Source organism: Epargyreus clarus, unplaced genomic scaffold (assembly GCF_041222505.1).
Source record: "Epargyreus clarus isolate Ecla_fem2 unplaced genomic scaffold, WU_Ecla_fem_2.2 ptg000004l, whole genome shotgun sequence".
NCBI lineage: Eukaryota > Metazoa > Arthropoda > Insecta > Lepidoptera > Hesperiidae > Epargyreus > Epargyreus clarus.
The window spans coordinates 14,459,896-14,482,886 of record NW_027332212.1 but is presented as its reverse complement, the minus strand read 5'-3'; the positions used below and the strand labels follow the sequence as shown (position 1 = coordinate 14,482,886).

The 22,991-nt window shown below is 34.9% G+C and overlaps 1 protein-coding gene across 4 annotated transcripts in view; it reads right to left on the bottom strand.

The window, feature by feature from the left end:
- Positions 1 to 22,991, bottom strand: part of Pfrx (6-phosphofructo-2-kinase/fructose-2,6-biphosphatase) — a 38,199-nt gene that overhangs the window by 4,131 nt on the left and 11,077 nt on the right. Inside the window, exons 1-9 of one of the 4 annotated variants that reach the window (XM_073093500.1) lie at positions 11,417 to 11,612; positions 9,410 to 9,535; positions 7,219 to 7,379; positions 5,010 to 5,144; positions 4,294 to 4,554; positions 3,439 to 3,657; positions 2,737 to 2,971; positions 2,140 to 2,267; positions 745 to 777 (exon numbers count right to left, since the gene is read on the bottom strand). In XM_073093500.1, the coding sequence (XP_072949601.1) occupies positions 745 to 777; positions 2,140 to 2,267; positions 2,737 to 2,971; positions 3,439 to 3,657; positions 4,294 to 4,554; positions 5,010 to 5,144; positions 7,219 to 7,379; positions 9,410 to 9,535; positions 11,417 to 11,480 (1,362 nt within the window). In that variant the 5' untranslated portion in view covers positions 11,481 to 11,612. Of the gene's footprint in view, positions 1 to 744; positions 778 to 2,139; positions 2,268 to 2,736; positions 2,972 to 3,438; positions 3,658 to 4,293; positions 4,555 to 5,009; positions 5,145 to 7,218; positions 7,380 to 9,409; positions 9,536 to 11,416; positions 11,613 to 22,991 lie in introns of those variants that run through there. The other 3 variants (XM_073093497.1, XM_073093501.1, XM_073093499.1) reach the window with 3 other exon arrangements.

The following is a 22,991-nucleotide window of genomic DNA, read 5'->3' as shown; positions in this document are numbered from 1 at the left end:
AAGTGACAATCAAATACTAAACCCATATATTTCTTATAGTAATAGTAATACTGTTACTTTTTGAGACCTTATTGCTATTTACCAACATATTTGCAGGATTTTGTAACATTATCTCACATTGGAGCAACGTGGTGAGAGCTCCAGACCTCCCCAATAGTTGTCACCCACATTTTATTTTCCTATAATACAGAAGTAGCAAGGAGTCCTTGTGATGGTAAATGCCCACTGCCACTGAAAGGCATCAGTTATCAACCCTAGATTAGATTAGATCCTGAGTATTAAATATGACTATGTCTCTCCCATACTACCTATGAAGCAGACGAGCATGCAGTCTACCTGATGGTATGTGGCTAATGTCGCCCATTTGTAATCAACCCCGAATAGGATTACACTCCTACCTGAGGTTGGGTACAGATGTGCCGCTACCCTTGAAGACAAAGCTGGAACGCCTAGTAAAAGTATGTCTGCACTACAACAGCCTTCAAAACAAAATAGTAGCGCTAAACTCTACTGTTATTAGGTAGAAATAGTGTACCATCACAAAGGGCTCCAAGGGCTACTACTGGACCTAGCGCTTTTAGATTCATTCTATGTCACATTGAAGTTCATTCTCCACGTGCACAGCCCACAAGCGGGTTCGCAAAGTATTATTAATTGAAAGTTGTTTGTTATGTCAGTTGTAAGCGGTCAGTAGTCAGATTGCCAACGACATGTAACGGGTGGTCACATTCACAATTTGCATACGTTTTCGTGTGACGAGGCCTCATCTTCGTCGTCCTGTCAGGAATAATTGAGATTGTCAATTTTGGGATCGCCACTTAATTATAATTTTTGAATAAATTCTAATACACACTAAATTAGAATAATAAAAGTAAGTAGGAAATAAAAAACCAAATTCCATTTTAGCGGAAGTATCTGAGCTGTTGAAAAAAAGATGAGAGTAAAATAGGTGCATTTATATAATTTATATAAAAGTTGACTTTTAGAGATTTCTTGCTAATACAATAAAATGTATATAAATTAATTAAGCTCTTGGAAAACTTGTTTTCTATAAATGCACCTTATTGTGTCAACATACAGTAAATAATATAAATAAATGTTTTACAATACTACAAAGTATAATGTTGAAAACCGTACTGATGTAATTAAATATTTTAAAAAAATATATTCTTAGTTACGTGATTAGTGTTTTTTTTTAAGTTGTAAAAATATGTTTATATTACATTGCATATTTGTAGAAAATGTTTTTCAATACATCAACATTTCTTAGACATTAATACCTATATGTGTATTTTTGATGCTTTACTTCTCCATGTATGTGATCGAATGCATAATTGTATACATGTGTGTACACATTTGTTTATCCACCTCTTACTTAATTACTATGTGTATCTTTTTTATTTATTACTTTTTTTGTTCACGAGGGGGAAAACCTTCAAACGTACCCGATGCCGTGGGAGTGACACAGGGTTATGTGAGACTCTTACCGCACTAAAACCCATCTGGTGGCCGTCCTTGACGCTGCGTAGAGGACTACTATGTGTATCTATAGTCTGATTCATAATTAGGTGTCCAAAATGTAAACAAAGGTGACCTATCAAGAAAATACGTTGCAAATGGTAGTTTCTTGTTTTTGACGATATTAAATTATTACAACAGTAATAAAATAATAATCTAAATAAATTAAGATCAGTTCACATTTTCTAATATTTATATTGCCTCAATTTCGTTCCATACAGTTATAATAATAAAAAACAAGGTTTATGGTAGAAAATTAAAATGTGATAATGGTAACATAATCGGAACCCAAAACATTTCTTGTGCCGTCATTTTTAAGTTTCGTAGCTGATTTTATTCATTTTCGTGATGGTAATCAAACTGGAATGTATTATCGTTTTCAAAGCGCGTTTTTTAAATTGTGGATAATTGTAAAGTTTTCGTTTTTTGTTGAGTTTGTAAAAGTTTTTGTTTCTTGTTAATTATGACAGTAACATTTCTTTGTTTACATTTTGGACACCTAATTATGAATCAGACTATATGTATGTGTATCTTACATCTTCAAGTGAGCCTATGTGTTTAAGTGTGTATGTGTGTGTGTGTGTGTGTGTGTGTGTGTGTGTGTGTGCGCGGTGTACTCACGAGTGGCTTGGGGCGGTGCGTGTCGACGGCGGGCACGGACAGCTTGATGTGCTCCTCGCGGCAGCCGTACGCGACCGGCGTCAGCTTGATCACCGTGTGCAGCGGCACGTGCAGGTACGGCAGCTCCTCTGCAACAACCACCGGAACATGGCGAGAGGGTGTTAGTATAAGATGTGTAATACAATACTTCAGATGTTTAACTTGCTGGATCGACTTAGTGTAAGGTGGAATTATTCAAATTTTCGGTATACCAAATTGTTCATATACCGAAAATATAAATTTGTTAATGACTGTGACTTACTTTATGTATCTACAAATAAACTTAATAAATGTATACAAATATAGATTAGATTCAACATCAAAATTAATTAAACTGAAAGTTTAAAATGAACCTGTAAATTAGACACAGAATCATAACTAATTTAGTCTGTTAAATTAACATGATATAAGGTCAAACGCTCTAATCAAATATTATCCAACTACCTTTATTATTTTCTAAATTTTGCATCTCAATCTACCGTCATCCTACTAATGCAGTTCAATATTAATTAAAATCGGCCCATCTATAGCTTGTGTGGTAACCAGTGGTAGACTCACCAGCGGACTTGTCCAGGAAGTAGGCGAGCAGACAGCGCATGACCGCCTGGTGGGAGACGACCAGCACGTTGCCCTGGCGCTCCAGCTCCATGATGACGGGCTCCAGGCGCGCCACCAGGTCCTCGTAGCTCTCCCCGCGCGGGTACCGGTACGCGAACTTGTTCGCGTCGCGCGCGTTGAAGTCCGACGGGTACTTCTGCTGGATCTCCGCGTACGTCATCTCCTCGCAGATGCCCTGTTATAATAAAGGGTACTATTAAAATTCGCGAATTAGACTGTTTGGACATTTCGTTGGTTCGTCGAGTCGGATTATAGTAAACATTACTTTTTTAATATATTTTTTTAGCATGAAGTCATCATTCACCACATCGATTAGTAAGATTCAAGGGAAGTTATTTTTTATAAAAAAAATACCTAAATATTTAAATATTAAGCTTCATGAGGAGCTAATAGCTATGTTTCATTAATTTAATTCTACTATCACTACTAGCTATTACTACCATTATTACTAATAGTCCAATATCGCCTACTAAGTGAGTAGTCTGTGTAGATTATTTCGCCTCCAATCCCCCTCTTAATAGTTTCGCTCTCCCACAAGATGCAGGTCCTTGACCGTCTGTATGGCACGTCTCATCCACAAGCTCTACACGCCCTGCCACTACCACCACACCCACCACCACCGCTACCACCACGAGCACTGACCGCATCGATCTCGTTGAGCGCCTTCCACCGCTCCTGCGGCGCTCTCACGTCCTTGACGGTCTGTATGGCGCGCCGCATCCAGGAGCTCCACACGCGCAGGCCGGGGATGCTCTGCTGCTCGATGTACTGCGCCAGCGAGCCCGCGTACTGCTTGCCGCGCGGGGACAGCTCGCTGTCGCCGCCGATCCGCCCGACCAGGTTGTGCATGCTCTCGCCGTGCTGTCGACATCATTGAACCAATTACAGTTGTGACATAGGTTATATAATTATGAGTTTTGTCGACATCACAGACAAATTGACGACCCGCGTAGCGGAGCGGTCACCATACCGGTCTGACGCACAGAGGGTCCCGGGTTCGATCCCCGGCCAGACAGGTTTCTGTTTCTGGGTCTGGGTGTTTGTGTATTTGTCTCTGTGTCTGTCCATGGCACCCACGATACAGGGAATCCTAGTGTGGGGCTGTGAGCGTAGAAAGCGTTATTAAGCGTTATTATTTCAGTCTTTTTTTTAGTTATTTTACTAAATTTTAACGCACAACACAAGATTTTATTGACATGACGTTAGTCTTCTGTGTGATGAAAAATCAAACCCTGTGATCAAATAGTCAAGTAACAGGGGCATAGAAAAAGTTTAAAATCTACAGATGTGGACTTGATTTTTTTTCTACCAAAAAGAGTTTACCAGAACTATTCTTCAAAAAAAACGAAATATTTTTTTTAAAGGCCTACAAAAATACTTACAAAATTGAAGTCTAAGGTTTGTAACTGGGCATCAAGATATAAAATCAGTCTGTGAGTAAGAAAAACGCTAAGCGAGCTATACACTCGGTAACGTGTATATAGCATACATTCTTACCCTCGTAAGGTATATAGTCCTCGGCACAATATGTATATTCATCAGGTAGTACACGATCCGGCTCTGTATATGTCCCTCGTGTTTGTGCACCACCACCTTCTCCCCCGTGTCGTATATCTTCATAAAGCTGTACTCCGACTCGAGGGCTTCGTCGAGCGGCTCGTACTTCTCCTTGTAATGCTCGATACGCAGTAGGAAGTCGTTTAGAACGTTGTCCGTGTTCTGTATGTTCGTGTAGTCTGGACTGCTCACTTTCACTTCCTATGGACAATTGTAAAAGTCGAGACGTGATTAATTATATCGAACAAGGCGGTAATTAGTAAAGATGAGGAGGGTAAGAAGTAAGTAAGGTAAGAAGTAGGTAATTGAAAGTCTAATGACAATAAGGGGCCGATGATTGAATGAGGGATCCAAAACGGAAGCTTGCATGAAATTTGGCCATTAGCGGTCACCTGCTCAGGTACCGAGCATTCCTGATCTTGCTTATGTTTTAGGTCAATTACAGTCTACATACGTTAACGCGGGGCTGTGCTATTCCTCATTGTGATTCAAGAACACTAAGATTGAATTTCTTAGTAATAACATAACAATTGAAATATAGATAAAGTTACATTAAATTTGCATACCTAATTTTGGTTAATTGTTAATAATAATTACTCAAAACTATACTATTCCTAATAAACCGATAAAACAAACAGATAATTCAACACACATACCATAATATTCTGCTCGATGATCCGTGGGTCGTCGCAGATGGACTCCACGAAGAACAGCTTGAAGCCCATCTGGTGCACCACGATGTCGCGGATCATGCGCCGCCGCTCCCTCGTCGAATTGGTCGCGTCGAACACCTGGATGTGTAAAGTTTTTTTACAATTTAGAATAGAAATAGAATAAAAAACATTTATTTTACATGGTATACAAGTCACAACATATTAGACATTAATACAAAAAGAACATAATAATAATAGGAGCGATACAATGAAATAAAAAAACACGTAAACATAAATGATATAGTATAGCAGCAAAAATGGTTGCACTCAGTATCTGCCGATGTCTGTGAGATATAACAGACTCCGGCGACTGGTTTTCAGTACGGCCCTGTTTACAAAGGCTTAGTTCGAACACCTCGTAGAAGTTTATTTGCCTTACTACATTTCAGTGGCGTAACTACACCATAGGAGTGCCCTGGCAAATTCATTACATGGGGCCTAAGAATTTTTAACTCACGTACGTACTCTAATAATTGATTGGTCCTGATGATATTTTTTTCGCTGATTTATACACATTTTTTTGGTCACTTTTGAGTTAGCAGCCTCTCGGGCCTAGCCCGTGGCATTTTGTCACTCCTGCCACCCTATAGTTAAGCCACTTTAACGGCTTTACCGATTTTCACCAAATTTTATATGCATTTTCAGTAGGTCTACTACGGCTACTATCTATTTTTCATACCCCTAAGTGATAAGGGTTGTTCACCCTTAATATTTTTAAGCTATTGCATAGCTTCTATCGCGGGCCTTGAGCGTGGAGACCTAATCCAGAAATTGCGTAACGAAAAAACCTAACACCCCCCACTCCGACCGGCACAGCGGTGATACTTTTTAGTAGCGATCTGTGCGCCCCGGGGCGCACACGCCAGTTGACGGGTTAATGACTTTTTGAAATATCACGCTTGCAATTTGCATAAGTTGATAAAAAATACTATGCAATAGCTTTACCGCGGCACTCTCCGAGTGCCACACGTATTTTATTTATATGGCAACACAACGTTTGCCGGGTCAGCTAGTACCTACTTATATAAGTTAGAAATAGAATTGGTGGAGATGCTACTAGAGTGGAACTTCAAACAGTTTTACCATTTTTGTAGCACAAAGCAATTCTATCTACAATAGAAGACTAATTCTTGACTTTCTTAATAGGTCGGTCAAAATACACATTCAAATTTAACAAAACCAATAATTAACAGACGCCACACTATTTTAAAGAGAACTTACGATGAAAGATTTTATCGTACTAAAAATTGTTATAATATTTTAGTCTTCTCTTTGGCAGATGTTCGTTAAGATTTAAAAGTATGATTCTGCGACTGATAACTGGGTGACAGCATCGGTTTTGGCGCATTCCCTGGCATAGACTGTTATGATTTTTTTATGGATGTATTTTTATAATAGTAAAAGTTTTATTATATTTTCTTCATTACTATTGACTGCAACTTTTATAAAGTCTCTTTGCTGGGCAAGGGTCCCATCTCTTAACTGAAGGTCTGACGTTTATTCCAACTCCACACAACACCAATGAGGACTGATTGTAGAAAGTATTAGTTGCTCAATCCATGTTGGAAATTTAATATTTCCATGTTCCAGTATTTCACAAATTTAGCAATAAATATATTAAAATATATATACACAATCCTCTTAGTGCGTATTAAACATAAATTGCTATTTATGATTTACAACTTATTTACATTTGGTTGAAGTACATCGATTTTTGGTAGGGGTAATAGTAATCTTGTCGGCAATTCCTTTCTAAGAGCCGCTTAGCTTTTGTCAACCTACAAAAAGTTATGTACATAGAACATTATTATTATTAACATATATATAGCCAACTATATAATACTACGAACTACAAAGTTAAGCAACGTCACCACGGTTGGAAGTTGGATGGGTGGCCGTCTGTAGTGAAAATTTAATGCGTACTTCTGTGCTTCAGAAGATACGTAAAGCTGCCACTCCCGATTTGTACAATAGATAGCAGTCGTGAAGCCCTCCCCGAGAGCTATATGGGCGATTTGAAAATATCTCATACGTGTTACTAGTTTTACGCTAACCCTTAGCTCCCTCTGCCATACCGCATCGGACGAGTATTGTGAAATACACTCTAAGCATCAGGTTAGGAAGAGAAACCAGTTATAGGACATGTGCTCACCGCCACCTCCCCGCCCTTCACGAGCCACTCGCAGACGTCCTGCAGCGCGTCCAGCGCGCACTGCTGCCGGATCGCCATCGCCTCCTTGTTGTCCGCGCGGAAGAACTCGTGGCTCGTGTACGCGGTGGTCGCGTGCCGCCTGTACTCGCCCAGATTGAATACTGGAAGGTAGGACGCTCCATTAGTATTATTTTTCTTAAATTCTAGTACTAAATTATATGATTGAAGTCTTACCTAAAGTGGACTAAAGATACTTTGTACCTGACGTTCAAGTTAGAATGCGTCTTATAAATGTTACTTTAGAACAATTTGAAGCAGAACAAATCAGTATTTAAGAAAAAAATATTTAAAGTTTTAAAAGGAGTGGTGGTTTTCCCCCGGAAACTACGAAGGGTTCTATAACTCTCTGGTTGGATATAGGACTTGTCCTTTTTGTGCTGTAATTTCCAGGGTCAACAATGCATTTATAATCGATATCATGTTAAGACGCAAAAGTAAGTCTTTTTCAAATATCGTAGGGCAGCAATGACCATTAACATCAGCTGGTATAAAACACAAATAATCGAAAATTTTAAGCAACGCAGGATTCGGATAAAGACATTATCTAACCTAGATTACTTTTCTCCCAGACTGCTAATATCCTAACGATCGTTATCACATTGTAGAGATAAACAAACAAATGAGTTCGGCGGGTGATGGCACTGACAGCACTCAAGCTCAGGGTCAAGGCGGCTGGCAGGCCTCCAAAATTGCAACTTCCACCTATCTTTCGCACACAACATTATGCCATCATTTCTGCACAATTTCTCTATGCTATTTTTACTAGACTAGCCTTTGGCCGCGACGTCGTCCGCGTAATGTTTTTTAAATTTTAGCAAGTTCTGTTATTTGTGGTAGGTATTACCAGTTATGAATTCCCGTACTATTAAAAATGTCATTTAAATCGGTTCAGCCATATTGTATTAAACAACGTATAACTCAATTAACCCAAGACTCAACAAAAGGATAAAGCAAAAAAAATTCAAAAATATGGTAAGTAAATGGCATGCTCTACATATGTTTCCCGCAAGAGTGTCGACAACTATTCCTGTCCCACTACTGGGCCTATGTCTCCTCTCAGAGTGAAAATACAAAGCAGTCCTCTAATAATTTGGTAACTAGAAATCATACATTCCAATATTTTCAACATCGGTAACAATATAAAAGAAAATGTTCATACTATAGTCATTTTAAAACACGTTTCTGATACTACCTAATATAAAGTGAATTACCTATTAGAATTTGCATAATTATCAATTTTCTGTAATGAATTGCTTCATAAAATTTACATTAGGACATTTTTTAACTTTTCCAATTAGGTCATGGTTATCACTGTGGTACACATATATTAAACAGTTTGCTTTAACCTTAATTTATGTCTAAATTTATGGTTAGAAAGTAATGTGTAAGAACTTTACCGTCACCACATTATCAATATATAAATTTATGTATAAATCACATTTTTATAGAATCATTATTTGACCACCCAATTCCAAGTATTTAGAAGTCCATCAGTATCAAGTATTAGATCAACATAGTAACCAACTATAGTCGGGCCATTACGAACGTGCAGCCCGAGTCATAAATGATGACGTCAAAGGAATGTGCAATGCCGCACAACTCGATATCGATGAAGCCGCTCGGACGCAGGTAGCTGTATTTAAAGGACGCTTTCTATTTAGGTATTTGATGACTGATGTAATAATGCAAAAATATAAATATGGATGTTATTAAAAGACGTTTTAAAATACATCCTAAAAATGTTTTGCATTATTTCCTCAACCTTTTCTTAATTACCTGCTATTGACTATCGACAAATCCGTTTGTTGTTACGCACAACACTAGAAGTGCGAGCGTGAGTTCCCATATGCCCTATTCCTATAAGTGTGAACGAGAGATCCGATAAAAATGATTTATGACTCGGGCTGCACGTTCGTAATGGCCCGACTATAGGCTATAAAAGATGGAAATTGGACAATGAAAACCTAACTGTCGAATTTGGATAGATTGCTTATTAATAAGGTCTATTCAGCGTTAGTCAAGTGAAAAAATCATGAAATATTCGGCTTTTATTGGTTACTTCCTCAATCCTTGTGGCCTTCTAAATTGGTGTATCAAAACAAATTATGTTCAATAATAAAGCATTACTCACCCCTAGTATTGATGCCAATCCAGTTGAGGTACCGCGACAGCTTCTTGGAGATGTAGGTCTTGCCGCGCGCCGGCAGCCCCACCATGGCTATCACGTGAGGAATGTTCACATAGTTAGACCGTTCACCTGCAAACAACCATAATTTATGATATAACTTTGTATTAAAAACTTGTATTTGTATTAACCACATTATTTATTAAATAAAAAAAAGAAAATTTAAATTGGTCTAAAAAGACTTGAGATTTTCAAGATTATATGAAATCAGGTTTTCCCAATTTTCCAGGAAGCCTTTCAAAAGTCCCTTATGTAGTTTATACTAAAACCTTTCTGATGAGATGTGCTTTTGAATTTCCAAAACTCCGTCTCAATTGGATCTGTAGTTTCAGAGAAAATCGCAGACATACAAGTTTACGTAACCATAGCCATTAAATACAAAACCTTCTTTTTTGAAATCAGTTAAAAATTACAAATGTATCATTATGATAAGTATATTGATATTATTTTGTGAAAAATCATTAGTATTAAAAAATTAAATTGCAACTGCTTTAGCAGGATTTGGCCACAAATTTATGTATTCAATTGTAAGATCTTAACTTAGGTGCATGATCAATATAAAAAATCAATGTTGAATTTAAACATTAACATCCCTCTGTTGAGCAAGAATCTGCTTTCCAATACTGGTTGTGGCAAAATCTATGTTGTTAGAAAACTTTTAAAAGCTTCATAATATTTTTGAATATGCACATAATAAAATCAGTGACACATACATGGGATTCAAATCCCAATCTCCCAATATATGGGGCCAAAGTTTATATTACATTAGGCTTATTTTTGCTCCACGAATTGTAATGTGATCTTTGTATGTATGCTTTACGCCTTCTACACTCACAGCCCCACACTAGGGTTCCCTGTGTCGTGGGTGCCATGGACACACACAGTGACAAATACACAAACACCCAGATCCAGAAACAGAAACCTAAATTCATCATTTAGATTTCTGTCTGGCCGGGGATCAAACCCAGGATCCTCTGCGCGTCGGACCGGTATGGTGACCACTCCACCACGCCGGGTCGTCAATATTGTATATTCCAATAATTAAAGTTTCCTCATGATGTTTTCTTCAACAGTTATAACAAATGATAATTATTTTTTGAAGAATCAGACTCAAACTTCACCTCTCCCAATTGAGGCCCATTTTCAACTACTATGCTATCACTGTTTGGAGGAATACAGTAAACGTAAAGTAAAAATAGTGTTTTTTTGTGATATCTATTATACTTGGATTAAATTATTGGCCAATAAATATGCTTTAAAATACCATAAGTCCGATCCCAGACTAGGAAAACTTGAAGGGCTCAAGAAACATTATTGTATTCTATTTTCACTCAAGATACTTACTAAAGATTACATAAACTGAGTATGGAGAACGGGTTATTGCCACTTGCACGACATTATTCCACTTTTTTGGGCATATCAATAGGATTTGGTTTAGTAATAGATTATTTTGTCGCAGTTAATGTGAGTTACATCTAAATATTTGCTGATGGTATGTTTACTTACTTCTCTTCTTATACTTATTTCTCTTCTCTTGATCTGAGTGGTCATGAAAAACAACAAGTGTTATATTTCTTTATTTATTATGTTTAGAACCAAATCCAACCTCTAACTCGGGGTTTAATTAGCAATTTCTACATATTTGTTAATAGATCACATGATATATTCCCATTATGAACGACTTATTACTCGACTAATTAATATTGTAATAACAAGGCGCTATTGCGAAGTCACGAAGCCACGAATCAAAGATTGAATTTCAACACCTTATCTATGGCAAAGATACATTCCATACATTATGTCCACTTTATTTTTAGAACATATAATAAATACCACATAACTCATATCTCATAAGACGAATAATTAATACTATAACATGTCCTTGATAAGAACTTCTATATTATAAAACATGACTTTCTCCTAAAAACACAAAATCTAAGAATATATACTGACCATCACCGAAAAATTGCTTATTTAAATATTTCCAGCCTTCTGCGCGATTCTCGTCCGTGTCCATGATAACTAGTCACTATTAACACGCGTGAAACTATGTTATACTATAATATTACTAATATTTTACGTATTTAAATAACCGGTCTAGCATTGCTATCTCTACTTCGCAAGGACCAATTCGCGACTGTCAGATTGTGCCAACTGCCAATAAATCAATCTGTTTTGTAGTTTTACTGGACAATTCTGAGGCAAAGGAATTCATGTTATACAGCCGTCATTATTGTTTTAAGACATCTCAATTTCATTTACTGTCTTAACTTTGATAAAGACTATTAATTTGTACAGGGTTCTTTTAGTTACACTTATAATAAAAACATTAACATTATTTAAATAAAGTGTTTGTCATAATATATGTTATTTCAATGAACGCTTGGAATAAATGTTATTTCGATTTGAATATGATATTTGATACGTTATTTAGAATTGATACGAGTCGTTACCTCTTCACATTATATTGCTGCTTTAACTATTTTTTTTTATTTCGTTCCCTAAAACTTTAAAAATATATTGACCAAGACAACCAAGGGCGAGTCGAATTTATACCAGTAGAGTTCTGTACCACTAAATGATCAATTTTTATTTTTATCGTTGTTTAATGCAATAGCGCCCTATTGCATTTTATTTTCCCCTGGCGCAGTCAGCGTCAGGGGAAAATAAAAAAAAAATAGCTAGATTATGTTAACCCTATACTTGACATTGTGCACTTAAATGCACATTAGAATCAGATTTTTTTTTTCGGATAATGCGACATCGAATCTTACTAATAATAACTGAAAGCGAATTAGCAAAAGTTTCTTTATGACAGAAAATGAAATCAATATCTGTCTCGTTCACACATTGTAAATGGTAAACAAAATAGCAAGCCGTCATTCAGCGCCTGCGCAACGCTCTCTAAGAATCTTATTTTATCTGAATGAAATTAAGTTATATGTACGAAATTTATATAATCTTACTTTCTGCAAGCTTTATGCAATGTTTTGGTGATTTTTTTTTGAGATATAATGTTTTGAATATATAGTAATTCATGACTTTTGTTATGTGTGCATTAAAATGCACACTGCCAACGACATACAATATTACTGTTTGTCAATATTGTGTCTTTAAATGCACACTGCCAACTTTGCTACTATATACTAAGGTTCTGCACACAAGGCAGGGGGTTGGGTGAACAAAGTTCAGAAAGAGTTTTTTTTTTTTATAATTCATGACTGAAATTAATATTTCCCCGTTTCCACTAAATTCCCAGTCCTTAGCTTGCAATATTTTTTTCAGATGACTGGAGGCTGAAAAATTCTAGCTTTGGTGCCTAAATTGCGTAATTAAATCGGATGTAGAATCCAGCAAATCCCTAGAAAGATGAATTCCAGGTGTCTAGGTCTCATAAAGACGTCCCTGAACTCAAGTCCTGTCCAGTCAATAGCGTCTTCTGTCAAAAGTGTAAACAACTCCAATAATGATGATACCAGAACATCTGCAATATCAATCCGAGATAAGACCAAATTCCCACTTGAGGTCGGCTATAGATGCGCCACTAGCCCTGAAGACTAAGCTGGAATGCCTCAGAAAAGTATCTTCTTACCACATCCTTCAAACAAGTGGAATAAAGTCCAATCATATGCTCAAATTTAATACAACATTCTAACGGAAACATGGATGCAGGTCTAAACAGACAAGTCGCTTTATAGTGTACAAATGCGATAGGCCATTGTTAGTATTGTCCTCACAGATCCTGGACATCTTCGATTGTAATTACTGGTTGCTGTTTCGTCATGGGAACAGCGGTAAACAAAAATTATTGCCACTCAAAAAGTTTCGAGTCGCTTTATGTGGGAACTGTGTTTTTTTGGGAGGAGGTCTTCTAATCTCTCAACTCAACAAAAATATCTCAAAACTTGTTGACATGTCATAACTTCCGAGACTTTTATCTTTAGTATTTTCAAAATGTATGATATTTTTTATATTTTTTAATTATTTCTTAGTTTAGTGAGTACTTGGCGGTGTGCATTTAAAGACACATATTTTTTTCTCGTGAACCTGGCAGTGTGCACTTAAAGACACATACTATATTCTGAAAACTGAAATTCAGAGATTTTTTATTTTATTTTTCCTAATATCCTTATAACTCAATTAACGCAGGGAAGTAGCAAAAGTATAATTTTTTTAGGATAAAATTCTCTGCCAAGTATAGGGTTAACGAGAATATGCTAAGGGGATGTCCGAAATAAATAATTTAACTGTACCCTAAAATACTTTAATCCATTAAATCGAGTAGTGCATTTATTGATCTTTTCACTATTTTTCAAATCTCTTATTCCATTTTTTAATAAAAATATAATATTATAGAGCTTATAAGTAATTGCTATATAATGTTTATGTGTATCTAAGCTGCGCTGTCAACAGTACGCTTATGATAACCTTTGCAATTATAATTTGCGTTGCCCTGTGATAACCGGTAACATTTCCATTTTCCACCAATCAAACTACATACTTATCAACGTACTTATCAAGTTACTTAGAAGATCAATCGTATAAATAAGTAGTAAATATAACTATAACCTGACAGACGTTATTTACCTAAAATTAACCACCTCAATATGAATAACAATGCAAATGTATTTTATTATCATCAACCCATTATTGTCCCACTGCTGGGCACGGGACGCGCTGGCCAAGTGCAAATTAAGTTGCAAGTTAGACTTCACATATCTCTTAGACTTTTTTTATTAATCTCTCAGGTATGCAGGTTTCTAGGTTCTAGGATACTTAAGTATGAAATTATTATTTATTTATAGAATATGTGTATTTTTGCGAAAAAATGAAATCAACGTACTTAAGTACGCGGTAAAAAGCATGTTAAAAGTAAAATCGCACAGAAGGGTTTTACTTTCAGCAAATAAATACCTCCTACAATTTCATCTGCTTGGATTTAAGGCTATTAAAATAAGCTTTATATATTGACCTAGCTATTGATCCACTCAACATTGGTAATACCTACTTATATAGGTACCTAGAGCATCTATGTAGTAAGTAACATATTATTATATTAAGAATTTGAAATTTTGCTTTAACACAACTTTATCAGTCAACCCTTGCTAGGAAGTTTTACATTTTGATAGGTATTTCAATGTTACGTATTCATTAGACTGGACTGTAGAGATGGGTTGGGAACCGCAATGAACCCGTCATGATTTTTATGTGAATATGTAGGCAAAATATTTACACTGTGATAACCTTTCGACGTGTGTAATTATAGTCCCTGATATGTGTATACCTATTCAAGATTATATTCAATAACACAGATTAGTTTGACGTACAATACTAATATTTTGCGGCATGCAACAGTGTTATGCTTAGCTTTTATTGATAAACTTTGTAGAGGTATCAATCCACTGTCCACGTAATTTTTATTATGATCTATGGTGTATACGAGTATTTATAGGAACTTGTAAATATGTAGCTAATATTCAATGTTTAATGAGATAATTATAAGTAATGTAACCTGCAACTGAAAAATAATAAAAATATATTTAACACTTCTTCTCAAAGATTTATAAAACTTTTGTTATGTCATAAGCATTTAGACTAAGCGCTTGTACAATACGGTAGGTAGCCATAGAGTGGCGCGATCGAATAGTTAACCTTTAGTATAAAACTATTATAAACACATCAGGCCATCGCAGGTATGAAAGAAAAACTACATGACTCAGCGAGGCAAGGCCGGGAATCTTATTAAAGTATTTTTAAGGTTCTGTTCCGAAAGAAACTCTGTTATTTATAATTTTATGCCGTTCACTCGTACAATTTTCCCACGGAAGCTTAATAATATCTGGCATTTAATTAATAATAATAATTAAACGTTGATAGGCCCATTACCGCCTGCACATAAGTAGCAAATTATAGAAAAAACGTGAATCAATTAAATGATTAGTCGATAAGTATGTACAATGTAGGTACACAGTAATATGTTCATTTAATATTTTTACTGCAAAAACGTGAAAAATAATGAGGAAAAATACTGGAGAAATAATGATATTTTCCTGTCTCATGCGTCTCCGGTGTCATTATCATTAACGTGGAGGTACCCTGACTTACCAACGGCTTTAGCGAACGTGGTTAATGTTTCACATTCGACCCACTTTGGAACTTGATACTGCACTACTTTAATATCCTAGACTATGGATGTAACCGGGTAATTAACTAATTAATGTAATTATATCATTACACTGAAGGCTCTTTAATTTAATTTTATATTACATACGTAGGTATAAATGCAAAAGCTTTCGTTGCGTGTTTTGTTGCTTTTATAAATAAACTAATGTTGAGATAGAAAAATAAGTTTATGTTTAACAATATTTATAAATAAATTGCATACATTGCATTGCTCATTAGATAATAAATTGGTTTAAGTATGAACAATTATTATATTTTTATATTCTTTGGTATTTTCCGCCGCTTTTTAATGAATCTCCAGTGTAATTGATTTATGCAATACTGGTGTTTATTATAAAATAAAAGGAACATACTTATTCTGTGATTCTTTTAATATATTGTGTGTCAAGTTTCTTATGTTACCAGCTTCCGCAGGATGTTTGTAGGTATGCAGGTTTTTAGTGGAACCAAGACGTTTACTTTTATGTTTGATACTGTTATTGCATTAAGAAGCTTGCTAATCCTTATTCAGCTTATTTATTTATACTATGAAGCTTTTTACAAATCGCACTAAATAGTGATGAAAAACGTTTTTTTTTCTACGGTATACGAGTATCTTCTTCATCAATCTTTAGTACCGTTTAATTGAAATTCAGGCCCCGTTTATATCATGAAAAGTGTCAGGCTATAGTCATGAAAAGTGTCACACGGGTCATGGCCAGACTTAATTTTTTTATCCTATATATAAGCTGTAGCCAATTTTTTTTTATTATATAGTTAAGTAACATTTGACAACCATGAGGTAGATATAATAATTAATATATTCATCAAACTACTTAAATACAGAAAATGCTATTTTGTCTGGCATACCACGTGTCTGACACACGCTATGTCTGATGTAATGTACCCTAAAAAGGTTAAATATTTTAAAGAGACAACAAATCACTTTAGTAAAGCCGGACAACTAACTTATTAAATCACATCCAGCGATGAGTGCATCCATGTGTCATATAGGAAATTGCAACCTACACGTTGTTTCGCGCCGAGCTAACTACTGCGCCCACGCCGCTCTCTCCTGTGATGCGGGACTTCACTGGTATCTTTGGGTTTAACTGGATACGAGTGGACCGATAAATTGGAGACGCTTCCTTCGAATTACAGCCATTTTGCAAATTGCATATTTCCATACGATGCCCCTAAATTGTTATATCAGACGTAAATGCTTAATGGCAAAATAACCTTCCACGGGAAGTGCAAATTATTTGGCCATGTTAAGTTGTTTTTGTCAACCACTTACGGGGACACTTCAGGCCACGGGTCCCTTCTCCATATCACATTGGTCAAATACGACCTGTTATGTATTTACACACTTTTAGGAACTTTTATATACCTCTCATGCTTGTATGTTTCTCGTGATATTTAATCACCGTTAAAAAGAAGTGATAATTAATTTCTAAAACGCCTGTGATTCGGATTTTGAAACCCCGATTGTGGGTGCAAAGTTTCAAAGTGCTCTAGCTCTAAAGGGCTCCAACAACATATTATAAACCATGGTAGGTGTATAGGAAGATTTATCTCATGTTTTAGAGTTATCGTCGAATGTCATGTGCGAATTTGTTTATCGGTTATCTGTATCGAGTAATCTTAATAAATTTTATCAAAAACTAAACTGGGTCACGCTCTGCTGCGCCTGTCTGATATAAATTAGCTTTTAGGATTATCTATTATCGTTTAAGCTGGAACATAAGGAAAGGTATATCTACGTATAAGATACTATTAACTACATGAAAATGCAACGTTTAAAATTTTTATCGTACGATTTGACCCAGCTCCGATATTACCCCTACATTACCGAAAAAAAACAGAAATACTTCGTTTAAATGACTAGACAGGTTTAGTTGCAATAGTAGTATAAAATAAAAACGGTATGGTATAAATTCCTTGTGGTCATATCTTATTCTACAGACGTTATATAAAAGAGCGTGAACAGCATAGAGCGCTAAACGCTCCATGGCGAATGATTGCAAGTTATAAATAAGAACACGAGGTACTAACAGGTAGTTGCGATTTCACCAATTAAATATCTTCAGACCTATGTGTACTAATGGAGCTTTCTAACATTGAAATAATTATTACTATTCGTCTTACTACTCTACATACTTAATGTCTTTATAATATGATGAAGAGACTGTAAGCCTATGCATAGAGATTAAATGTAATAATTATGATTATTTATTAATATATTTAAATAACATTGGTTGTATAAAAGCTATGTGAAAAAGTAAAAAAGATATGGCTTAAAAATAAATTAAAAAAAAAATTTTTTTCTTTCAAACAATTATTTGTAATTTTTTATTCTTTTCCAAATTGTCTTCGGTTGGATTTGAATCCGTGTTTGTTGTTTTTATTAGCAGAAGATTACTACCAAAAAATAAGAAGTGGTATTTATCTCACAACTACAATATGTCGACAATCGATTAGCACGGCGCGTTTCACTCGCGTTTAGTAGACAAAGTCACTGACGCACGGACTAAAGTGACAGGGACTTTTGTTGGTTGCTACATTTATGTGTATTTGTTACTCGTTTGTCGTCAGTGTCGTCACTATACTATAATTTAAATAAATAAGATTATCGTTTTATAATTATCGAAGTATAATTTGGGCTGATGACGTAGGAAGCCTGAAACGATTTTTGTATCCTTGAAAGGCCAGGCAAACGTTTCTACCGAAATATAGTTAAAAAACTTATATGGATTTTTATTAAACTATATCCCTGTTTACATAAACTTTAATGAGTAGAATTATGGTCTTAATAAATTAATTATTAGCTTTATTGACTCTCAACGATATACTTTATTAATAGTATCAACGTTATTTTGCTGAAAATGAGTGACTAACATATAAGTTAAGTAAGTGTAACATTTAGCATGAAATATATTTTTAAATATGACGCATTTATATATCTTTCTCCTACATACATGCGCATGCAAAATAAACATACGTTTATACCACCACCAACACGTGTTTCGTCCTCAAACAGAGCTTCATCGTAGTTAGTTGACTTTGTGACTGTTACCTAACAAACGATTTATTTATTTAGGTGTTTTGGGTTGTATAAAAACACTTGTCAAGAGTTTGTGAACTTCACCAATTCGCACTTTGTCAGCGCGATGGTCTAATGTTATGTGTGTGCATGCAAAAAATAGATAAGTGATTTAAGGTCCATTGATAATATTTTTATTTATTTATAACTAAAATACAATTATACACGTATTACGGTAGGAGAAGTAATATATTTATTGTTTTATTAGTCACCTAATCATGAGGACATGCACGTACCTACCACGGTTTATGAGTCAATAAATTAAATACCTATTATTTGCCTTCGTAAAGTAACCATAATATTGCACACTTGTGCACGAAGATTACAATGTTTTATGTATTGTTTGATAAAAACTTTGTTTAAAATGTAATATTTATAGATGTTACTACGTTAACTCTAGAAATTATCTAATAAGGTACATACATTGTAAAACCCTATTGTATTGTAAAATTTTGAAGGTGGTAGAACCCTTTGTGGTTCGACTCCGGCGGCACCACCGCCACACCTATTTCTACCTAATAACAGCAGTGTTAGGCGCTGCTGTGTTCCGGTTTGAAGGGTGTGGTAAGGGAGACAGACTTTTCCGAGGCGTTCCAGCTTAGTCCTCAGGGGTAGCAGCGCATCTGTGGGCGACCTCAGGTAGGAATACCTAATCCTATCTGGGGTTGATTAAAGATGTCCATGGGCGGCAGTAGCCACTTACCATCAGGTGGACTGCATGCTCGTCTGCTACTCTTATATTATATAAAAAAAAAAAAAAACCAAGAAAGATTTTACGTAAGATTAACTTTATCCAAATTCTGAGCTAAAAATGTAGAGAATTTTTAATAACGAGTAATTGTATAATGACAATGATTTTCCTCTTATCGTTTACGAGTAATGAATTCATTGATCTACTTATTTTTTACCTTTACCATATTTTTCTTATAACTTACATTAGAGTTACGTTTCCAGTTACTCAATGTGGAAATATTTTTTTAAATAAATTAATGATATAAAAATTTAAAGTATGGTTGGTGACGTCTTAAGAATTGAAAGACAAACTGAAAGCGAAATAAAAATACGAATTAAATATAGGTCATTAGATATCTTTATAAAAAAATAACAATTTGTTAAGGTAATAAGCCTCTCAAATTAATTAACGTCATCATTATCGCTTACCTACATCTTTTATTTATCGTGATGAATTTGCAAATAAAATGTAATATTTAAATAACACCAATTTAGATTTTATCAATATAATATGTATAATATAATAAACAAATTATCATTTTATAGAAGGTGGTAGAACACTTTGTGGTTCGACTCCGGCGGCACCACCGCCACACCTGTTTCTGTCTCAAAAATGCAGTGTTAACCACTGCTGTGTTTTGTTTTGAAGGGTGTGGTAAGGGAGACATACTTTTCCGAGGGCTTTCAGCTTGGTCCTTAGGTGTAGGGGCGCATCTGTGGCCGACCTCAAGTAGGAATATCTAATCCTATCTGGCGTTGATTACAGATGGAAATGTCTTATCTATGTAAACATTCGGGTCGAAATTACACCTGTTTATAGATTATTTTTTGTACAAATGTGTTACACGCGAATATTTTGAGTAGCTGTGTGCACTCGATGCAACACAAAGCGAAAATCGCGATACATCTCTAATACAGTCGTTTAAAATGGGTTATCGATCGGGACTAAACGCAACAATTCCCCAAACAAAATTGAGTCGATACTCAATTATGCAAACGCCAAAACGCAAATCGCCGATGCCAAGAGTATGCCATAGAGTCAAGAATCACTATCAGATGGCCTATATCTCCAGCAATATCGGTTATGTAGATAATTTAAGGGATTTTATTTTTAACATCTTTGTATTCCACTGCTTTAAGTAACACATGTACGCGGATAATGCAAAATTAACATTTCAAGGTAAGTAATAAAGATAAAAAGTAAACCTGGCAACAGAAGCATGAGCTGCAATCGTGTATTATCGCGGGGTCTTAGTTGCAATAAAAATATTATTAATTAACAAACCGTTACATTTACCATTATCGTATTTACAATGTAACCATATAGACTAGCTTTGTGGTTATTATATCGACTAAAGCTTTAAATAAGAATTATACAAAAATAATTAAATCTAAATTAATGTGTCAAAATAACTCTCTTTCCTAATAGCTATTTAAACATACGAGTACTAAACCATTTATCAAAAAATTGAATATTGTTATTTATGAATGCATCTCATTGCATTAATAAAATTGAAAATATAAAGCTGAAACTTAAAATATAAAAGTAACAAACTTAAAAGTGTTTATAAATAAATGTAAGTAATGTTATTTCATTGTATCTTCTTATGCCTGTTGGTACCTAAGTGTATTTAAAAATCAGGGCCAATTGGGTGCCAAAATATATGCATGCATGAAACTTATGTTCATCTTTCGAACCGAACTCCAAGCTGATTCTCACCATAAAAAAGTTCCTATATTGTTTGTTGACCATAGCAAAAAAATCTCTAAGTCGGCACCCTTCACAGGAAATTCAATATTATTAAAGTTTGTTTAAGGGGTAGGGGGATAGGGGGGGGGGATAGGTAGAGTTAGCGTTTAATCCAAATAAAAAAAGAAACCCAATCTGCGGTCAATGCGTAGTTAGTTACGTAGCTATCCCCCAAGTAAGAAGTATTGACATGTTTTTTTTCTTGGAGCTCGAAGTGTTATAATTATTAGTCATTTTTAATCTGTAGTGGGTTGAACGACTGATATATGAATGATAATAGACAATACTGCTAAAGTACCGAAGTACCAAATACAATAACAATTAAAGTAATATCACTTGAAATAACGTGAAAGTTAACACTGATCACTCATCACGTGTGTGACCGCACTTGATAAAACAAGATTAAGTTTGCGTACGTGGAAATGTATAAATAAACATTTCTTAATCTATGTAGTTTATCGAATTGTGTCCGTTAATTTGAATTGTTATATAATAATAAATAATCGTGTTAAGATAATTTATTGAGCAATTACTTACATTGTTTACAATTAAAATATTAGTTTTGTTTGGGTGGTTGCCAGCCTAGCTAGACTCATTAAAATCTAGATTACATTTTTATTCATTGACGACTGGTGCAGATCGATTAATGGAACAATAGGCCAAGGACTTAGAACAAAGAGCGCATTAATCCTATTTCTAATTTATTCTGCCCTCAAATTCTTTCAATAACACAGAACACGCTATGCGGCCTACACCAAAATTAGTTTTTTCTTATTTTGATTTTTCTTGTGTACTTTGGTCTGCACATTAAAATAGTAGAAAGTCATTAGTTAATGGAACGCATTTATTTTGTGTAATAGTAATTTCTTACGGCGGAATGGTTGGCAATTAGTCAAAAAGCTATTTTATCTGTATTCTGTACTAAGTTAGAGACTAGCTTTTTGCAGGAGCTCTACATACATTTGTTGGAAATATTGTAGAGTAGGTAATATCACACTTTCTTTTAAAGTTTACATACAAACAGACGCAAGTAACTGAGTATTTAGGTTCTCCGTAAATAATTCGATATACCTACTTATTAAAATAATATTCGTTCGAGTAAGTATAATTCGATTTTTTTATTTTGTATTGATATTCAATATTCAGAATGATATTGTTATTATCCAAAACGAAATATTACCAAATTAACCACAACTAAACTAGATGAATTTTAATGAATGAAGTAGAACAGAGTCAATTTCGTTATCACGTGACGAGTTCGTCCGCGTTGTGTCAACATCGTGACAGCAGTTCGTCATTGATGAAACGTCAGCTGCTGTAGGTATTATCTGTAGATAATGATAATGTGTTTGTCCGCTTGTCTATTAAGCATTCTTGATGGAATTCACAGTAGCGATAATGCTCGATATCTAGTAGAGGTAACTTATAACATTATTGTTTTATATTAATTAAACTTTAGTCTCTTTATGTATTTTTAACTATTATTAATATTCAATGCGTTTCTCCAATTATTTTTTTTGTTTATTGTGATGAACAAGTGACAACATTATAGTCAGAAAACTTAATATGCAGATGATAATAAACTGCTGCTGCTGCTGATTTCATCATATCAAGAAGTGGCACATTTAAGGACTATATTTATAAATATTTCCTTTATTTACGAATCTCTAATAATTATATTAAAATTATTCGTTTTATCGACAAATAGCATAACATGTTTTTATTAAAATCGTAGTACCTAGCTATTATAAAACTTAACGTAAAAGTTTAAAAAAAAAAAC